The sequence below is a fragment of the Rhea americana genome, unplaced genomic scaffold, assembly GCF_003343005.1.
Source record: "Rhea americana isolate MKP2758 unplaced genomic scaffold, rheAme1 scaffold_368, whole genome shotgun sequence".
In the NCBI taxonomy this organism is placed as follows: domain Eukaryota; kingdom Metazoa; phylum Chordata; class Aves; order Rheiformes; family Rheidae; genus Rhea; species Rhea americana.
In genome coordinates this window covers 340890-348065 of record NW_028186499.1, presented here as the reverse complement: position 1 = coordinate 348065, position 7176 = coordinate 340890, and the positions used below count along the sequence as shown (strand labels likewise).

At 60.9% G+C, this 7176-nt stretch overlaps 2 protein-coding genes across 2 annotated transcripts in view; one reads left to right on the top strand and one right to left on the bottom strand.

Annotated features, from left to right (window-relative positions):
• The window catches only part of MRPL16 (mitochondrial ribosomal protein L16), a 2431-nt gene extending 649 nt beyond the window's left edge, over positions 1 to 1782 (top strand). The window contains exons 2-4 of the mRNA XM_085312557.1: positions 134 to 199; positions 348 to 496; positions 1252 to 1782. Coding sequence (XP_085168683.1) covers positions 134 to 199; positions 348 to 496; positions 1252 to 1737 — 701 coding nt within the window. The 3' untranslated portion in view covers positions 1738 to 1782. The remainder of the gene's footprint in view (positions 1 to 133; positions 200 to 347; positions 497 to 1251) is intronic.
• Positions 1783 to 2334: 552 nt separating this feature from the next.
• STX3 (syntaxin 3) overlaps positions 2335 to 7176 on the bottom strand; it is a 5275-nt gene continuing 433 nt past the window's right edge. Inside the window, exons 2-11 of the mRNA XM_085312496.1 lie at positions 5989 to 6072; positions 5813 to 5912; positions 5644 to 5718; positions 5431 to 5498; positions 5135 to 5243; positions 4834 to 4907; positions 4601 to 4735; positions 4110 to 4220; positions 2569 to 2665; positions 2335 to 2357 (exon numbers count right to left, since the gene is read on the bottom strand). Coding sequence (XP_085168622.1) covers positions 2588 to 2665; positions 4110 to 4220; positions 4601 to 4735; positions 4834 to 4907; positions 5135 to 5243; positions 5431 to 5498; positions 5644 to 5718; positions 5813 to 5912; positions 5989 to 6072 — 834 coding nt within the window. The 3' untranslated portion in view covers positions 2335 to 2357; positions 2569 to 2587. The remainder of the gene's footprint in view (positions 2358 to 2568; positions 2666 to 4109; positions 4221 to 4600; positions 4736 to 4833; positions 4908 to 5134; positions 5244 to 5430; positions 5499 to 5643; positions 5719 to 5812; positions 5913 to 5988; positions 6073 to 7176) is intronic.

The window sequence follows — 7176 nt, the reverse complement described above, 5'->3', positions numbered from 1 at the left end:
GTTGGGTCCTTCGGGAGTGAGGGAGGGGGGCGGCGCTCGGATGCCTGGACCCTTTAGGGCGGGGGTGTCTAGGATGTCTAGGTGCAGTGAGGGAGCCTAGCCCCTCTGCAAGCTTTCTCCCACTCCCCCCCAGGTCTCAGTAGCACAGTAGTCCCCTGGGCTGGCCTCAAGAAGTACGTGCTGCCTCTAGACTACAGCGGTAAGCAGAGCATGTGCCCCCACCCCGCCTGGGGGGCCAGCATCGTCTCCCCACCTCCTCACGCCTCTATTACAGCCTGATCCTTCCCCTGCCTCATAGCATGGCCAGCTGAGCCTGCTGTGACTTTTGTGCACTTGTCCCCTGCCAGATGTCACATTACCGGAGAGAACTAAGCTGAAGTTCATGGACAAGGTCCCTGCAGTGCCCAAAGTGCGGCGGGAACCCCGACGGCTGCGTGACATTCGCGGCCCATCCAGGGAGGCCACCGAGTTCACCCAGGGGCAGTATGGTATCCTGGTGAGTGGGGTGGGAATCAGTCCACAGCAGCCTGGTCCCCTCTGAGGTGAGCAAGAAAGTGAGGGCCTGGGGAGGGGAGAGTCCGAGGTAGGTCATGGGGGTGCCCAGAGTGTTTTGCACCCAGCCAGGAGCAGCCAAGTTGGCTCCATGCAGCGTTTAGTCTCTGGGGCAGGATTTGGCTGTAGTTCGAAGCGGAGCAGGCAGGACAAGGTCCCCCTCCCCAGCCTCTGCATGTGACTGGCTTGCTCACCCACCACCTACCTGCAACTGCAGCTGGGGCTGGAGAAGTTGTTGCAGGCCCATAAGTTTGCTTTGGGCACTTGACCTGCTGCCTGTTCTGGCTGTGGTGGCCCGGTGCACCAGCAGGTCATGGGCCGATGATCCCCCATGCGGCGCTGAGCCCTTCGGCAGGCAACAAAATGGCCAGCGCTCTTTTGAGCAACTGAGCCACAGGAGGTGGCCAGTACCGGAGCAGCCCTTCTTGGAGCCAGAACAACGCTCTGAAAAGCGGGATTTCCCAAGTTACTTAGCATGGGACTTTGAGTTTCTCTCTAGCAATGTGGTAAGGCACATACTGCCTAACTCACATCGGAAGGGCAACTCTTGAGACCTCTTAAATGAGGCTGCTCCCGCCCAAAAGCAGAAAGGGGAACAGAGGGCTTCTAATGTGGCAGAAGCAGGATGCATAGCTGCACCCCTCTGCACACCCCTCCATGTTTCGATCCGTGATGTGCTGCCTTCTTTTCTTCCCGCAGGCCTTGGGAGGCGGCTATCTCCACTGGGGCCACTTTGAGATGATACGCCTGACCATCGGCCGCTGCATGGACCCCAAGACCATGTTTGCCGTGTGGCGTGTGCCAGCTCCCTACAAGCCTATCACCCGGAAGAGTCTGGGGCACCGCATGGGGGGTGGCAAAGGACCTATCGACCACTATGTGACAGCAGTGAAGAGTGGGCGCCTGGTTGTTGAGGTGGGCGGGCACTGCGAATTTGGAGAGGTGAAGCACTTCCTTGAGCGTGTGGCCAGGAAGCTGCCATTCCCCGCAGCTGCTGTCAGTCGCAACACCCTCCAGCATATGCAGGAGGAGGAGGAGGAGAAGCGGCTCAACAACCAGAATCCCTGGACCTTTGAGCGTGTCGTCACGGGCAACATGCTGGGGATGCGCAAATACCTCAGCCCCTATGACCTGAGGTTCAAGGGACGCTACTGGGGCAAGTTCTTCCTGAAGCACCGGGTGTAATGTGCAGGTGGGGGCTGGGCTGCCGTAATAAATTTCCTCCCATAACTTCTTGCACCTGCCACTGTGTTGTTCAGAGACCTCAAACTTGGAGCGGGAGGCCAGGAGCGTCCTGGCATTGACCTATAAATCAGGGTCCCCGCTGCTGGTACACCCGTGCTGGACTCAGCACCTCTGAGCAGTGATGTTAGCTGATCTCTTTATTGAGAATAAGGGCTCCGGTGCGGGTGGCCGTGAGTGCGGACGGCTGGCTACACAGAAACACCGCCACAGGCAAACTCTGAATGAAGCGAGAGGTTTCTATCTTCCAGCCGCTCTCCAGGACTGGTAGCGGGAGACATGCTGCCCTGGAGGCCACAAATACCGCTGAGAGGAGCAGTCCTGCAGCTCCACCAGACTTTCCAAGCTCTGGGTTCCCTCTACCTCCAGTGACCAGTGGAAGTCCTGGCAGGCAGCACGACCAGGAGAGGAACACTCCTCCAGTGCAAGCGAGGAGGTGCAGCAACGGCTGCAGCAGAGGGATGTCCTGTGGCAGCAGGGACCACTCTGAGAGCTGGAGGAGAGGAGCACGGGCGAGACAGGGAAAGGCCATCTGCAACCCAGGGAAGGAGGAAGATGTGCCGCTGAGGAAGGAGATGAGGTTGCCAACACTGTTGTGTCCCCATTTCCCTCCTCCCTGATGCAACGGCCCAGCACCTTAGGGACACGCTGGCAAGTCCAAAGGGGACAAATTCTGCCAGCCTGAGTCCCACTAAGACCTAGCCAGGAAAGGTCCAAGCCTAAGGCAGGTTCAGGGACCCACAACTGCCACCATGCCCCAAGGCACCCAGTCACCTGGAGGGCAGAGGGTGTCTCAGGCGAAGATGCTCCCGATGCTGGCTGCCAGGATGATGGCGAGGATGATGCAGCAGATCATGATCATGATCTTCTTCTACTTTGCAAGAGAGGCAAGAGAGGGCCGTGAGGCAGGAACATGGTGATGCCAGGATGGGGAGACAGGCACAGGGGGCAGCCAGAAGCTGGTCTCACACAGTGCCAGGATGCAGCTGGTGTCAGTCAGGCACATCGAGGTGGTACATCCCTGCTACTTACCCGAAACCAGGGAGGAAGACAGGCAGGGCCGGTGGGGTCTGGGCAGTGCAGGGCTGTCAGCTGCCATTCCCTCACCCACAGCGCCTGGCTCTGCAATCCAGACTGCTTGAGCCACCCTCCTGCAGGGGTGGTTTGCTGTACTGTGGTGAAAACGGAGGCCAAAGCCACCGTCTGTGAGCAGAGCCAAGGAGCAAAGGCTCTGTGGGGTGAGCTGAATGGAAGCTGCTCTCAGCCTGAGGGCATGCCAGGGCGTTGGGCACGCTGCTACTGTCCGTGCACCCAGGCATGGCATTGCCACTGCCTGGAAAGAGGTCCTGAGCTGTGCAGCAGTGCCAGGAGTGCTACAGCTGAGTCCTGACGCTGCCCACCAGGAACGTGGGGGGATCCAGGGCTGGCAGTGCTGAGGGAAGAGCAGGAGTTGCAGGGGACCGTCAGACAGGGGAGCACTTCCAGGAGGGAGCACTAAGCTGGGTGCAGGTCCAGGAGGAGCAGAGAGAGGAAGGGAAGGGGCTGCAGCACCCAGGAGGGTGCCATGGGGTGGCATCCCTACTGGCACAGGCAGGAGTGTCTGCAGGAGGGAAAGGGGGAAGCATCAGCTCTGGTGGGGAAGGGGGACAAGGGGCTCCAGGAGGGACCTTCGGACATGCCCCTTACCCAGCACATACAGCCCTGCATCTACAGCCTAGTGCAGGACATGACCCTTGCCCATCACCTACAGTCTGGTGCCAGGATATGCTCCTGGCCCAGCACCTACAACTCAGCACTTACAGCTGGGCACAGGACATGCCCCTGACCCAGCACCCCCTGTGGTTCTCTGCCTGCCTGTCCCATATGCCACTTACAGCCTTAGGGGCTTGTTTAGCCCCACGGTGAGTCCAATGATGAGAGCAACTATGCCCAGCAAGACCACCACTGCCAAAATCAGCGTTTTCTGGAGAGGACAAGAAGGTGTGAGCGGAGGGGCGCATGCCCAGTTATGCATGTGCTATGTGTGGGGATGGCAGAAATGGATGCAGAGGGGCCCTGGAACACCACAGCAAGACAGCGCTGACGAGCACAGGAAGCTGGGGCTGAGCCCTCACCAGCTCATCACACCTGGGCGAGGCAGAGCTGTGCACCAGGTGGAAGTTGTCCAGGGGCTGGGTAGGGGAGCAAGGACTGTGTGGGGGAACAAAGAGGACAAAAAGAGGGCTCCAGACAGTGGGGATGTGGGGAACCAGGTTACTGCTGGGGATGGCTGGGGCACACCAAGGGGGTTAGTGGGGGCACTGGGCCCTTCTCACCCTCCTGGCCTCGCTTTGGTACTTCACAGCCTTTTTGGTGTCAGCCACAGCCCGCTCCACAAAGCCCACAGACTGGTCCATATTGTTCTCGATGCGGTCGATCATGGCTCCCTAGCAGGCCACGAGGAGGCGGCGGGACACAGGTGGAGGTAAGAAGAGAGGACTGCTGAGTGCCCAGCGCCACCCCACACTACAGTGCTCACCCTTCCCCAGTGTGCGTGGCCAGTCCTCACATGCCACAGGGGGAGAGAGAGAGCAGCCGGGACCCAACATGCTTTGCACCCCTCTCCATGGGGCCCTGTGCTTGGGTCCCACGCAAGGGTCCCTGTGCAAGTCTGCATGCAGACCTGTGCAGCCCCATGCACGGCTCCCCGTGCAACCCCATGCATGGGTCTGCTCATGCGCAGGTCCCCACACCACCTGACACCCATGTCCCTGCATGGCCCCGTGCAGCACGTGTGCACACAGAGGCCCCACGCCACGGCCCGCACCTGGTTCTCCACTAGCATGGCAATATCGACAAACATGTCATGCAGCTCCTTGATGCTGCTCTCCAGCCGCACAATGTCCTTGTGCCGCCCCTCAATCTCGCTCAGTGCCTGCTTTGAGATCTGTGAGTCCATGATCTGCAGCAGAGGCAGGGTGGGGGGCAAGTGTCAGCTGGGGGTCCCTGCACCCTGCCGGACACTGCTCCCCTGCCCCATGGCGCCCCCCAGGCCCTCACCCCCGAGGTGAAGATGGAGGGGTTCCCACTCTCCAGCATCTCTTCCAGCTCCTCATCTGTCGTGTTCTTGCCAGCTGCGGGGCACAGAGGGTCACATCTTGGTGGGGTCCCTCGCCGGGGCTGGGGCCTGCTGCACTTGCCCCATCCCAGCCAGCAGGGGGCAGTGTGGCATTGAGGAGGAGCCTAAATGGCTTGGCTCCACCCTTAGGGCTAAGCTCCGCCCACTCCATGAAAGGGGTGGGATCTGCAGGGCCAAGGCAGCAAACAATAGGATGGTGGATGTAACGGTGGGGACACGCACTGATCTCCAGCTGGCGCTGGATACGGCCCTTGCTGCGCTCCCGGAAGTCGACCTGCGCCTCGTTGTACTTGGTCATGACATCGACGAACTTCCGAGACAGGACTGAGTGCTGGGGATGGGACAAGGACATGAGACCTGGGGACAGCCTGGACATGGCGTGTCCCCAGCCCATGGCAGGGAGGACCAGGAGCTGGGCACGGGGATGTGAGGCACAGGGACACCATGGACACAGCACATCTCCAGCCCGCGGTGGGCAGGACCAGGTGCTGACACCGGGACATGAGGCCAGAGCTCACCTGGGACTTCCGTATGCGGAGATCGGCTGAAGAGCGTGCCTCATCCTGCTCGATGTTCCTCTCCATGCCTGGCCGGAGCAGAGACCTCAGCCCCTCAGGAGACCTTGTTCTACTATCACAACCCCCCACTCCGGAGACCCTGCTTGGCCCCAGTGGCCATGGGGGTCCCGGCCCTTCTGCCCCCAGCACAGTGGCGGGGACATCACCACTCACTCTTCAGCTTGTTGCGGACGCTGTTAGCCATTTTCTTGATCTCTGCAGTGAGCTGCTCCAGGTCGTCTTTGGTCTCTGTGGGGGACACAGGTGGCTGAGCCAGGCAGCCCACCAAAGGGACCCACATCCTCATCCTAGGGAACCACATCCCCAGGACAAGGCACCTTACTCTGCTCAGGGACGGGGGCTGAGAGGATGATGCTGTAGAGCTTCTTGGCCTCCTCCACATTCTCTGAAATCTTGTCGATGTTTTGCCGGGTTTCCTCAATCTAGCCAAGCCAAGGGGGCTTGTCAGGTGGGAGAAGTGCTGCCCCCCTGCCACCCCAGCCCTGCCACTCCACTCACCTCAGAGAAGAACTCGTCCATGAAGGCTGTGTTGTCGACGGCGATCTCCAGCTCCTCGGCATCATCGTCATCGGTGCCCTGCTTCTACAGGCAGCAGCAAGGCAGTGCTCAGCCCCCCTGGCCCATGCACCGTGCTCTGGCCCCAGGGCTGCTGAGCACTGAGCCATTGTGGGTCCTCTGTGGTGGCCCAGGGCCCTAGGCTGAGGACAGCCCCTGGGTAGGTGGGGGCAGTCCCCTTGCCAGAGTGCCAGCGGGGTTTCAGCCAGCAAGAGTTAAGGTTGGCAGAGGCTGTGGTGCCATCTGCGTGGGGAGGAGCGGGCTAATCACACATCTGGCTGGGCGTGTGCAGCTTGGTATTAAGCAGGAGGGGACAAGGGATAGGCTGGGCACCTGCGGGCAGCAGCCACCTCCCGGAGTGCCCGCATGGCCCCCGCCACAGCCTCTGCCCCAGCCTCCTCCAGAGGGGCCACGAGCAGTGTCACTCTGCTGTCGCACCTCCAGCCCTTACAGGGGAGCCAGCACCAATGTAGCAATGAGTGCCATGGCCCCACTACGTGCAACCAACCCCAAGGCGATGGGCTTATGCCTGTCTGGGTCTGCTAGGCCTGTGGGGCGTGTGGCTCCGACCCAGCTCACAGCGCCCTCCCCTCCTCCCCCCACCCTTCCTCCTCCTGCAGGAATAAAAATAACATTAATCCCTGCTCTCCCTCCCAAGTGTTTTATCTCCTCTCCCCCTGTCCACCCCAGCTGATGGCTCTGTAATCCCCACTAAATCCCTGCCAAGCTCCCAGCCCCACTCTGCTGCCGTGGGCTGGACACCCTGCATGGGGGCCCACAAGGAAGACTGCAGAGGAGGAACTAACTGCCAGAGACATGGGGCTTTACAGCCCCAGCTGACCCACATCCACTCCCAACTCCTCACATGCCCCGTGGCTGCACAGCCTTTTGAGGGGGACACTCCTAGCCCAGGTGCCCCCAACCCCACACAACTTGGGTGGGGTTCCCACCACGCATCCTACATCTTGGGGCACAGGGCACAGCTGATCACCCCCAACCATACATGTCCCAGGTGGGGGGTCCCACTGCCCACCCCACAACCTAGGGCACAGGGCGCAGCTGGGTACCCTCAGCCCCACATGTCCCAGGTGGGGAGTCCTGCTGCCCACCCCACAACCTGGGGCACAGGGC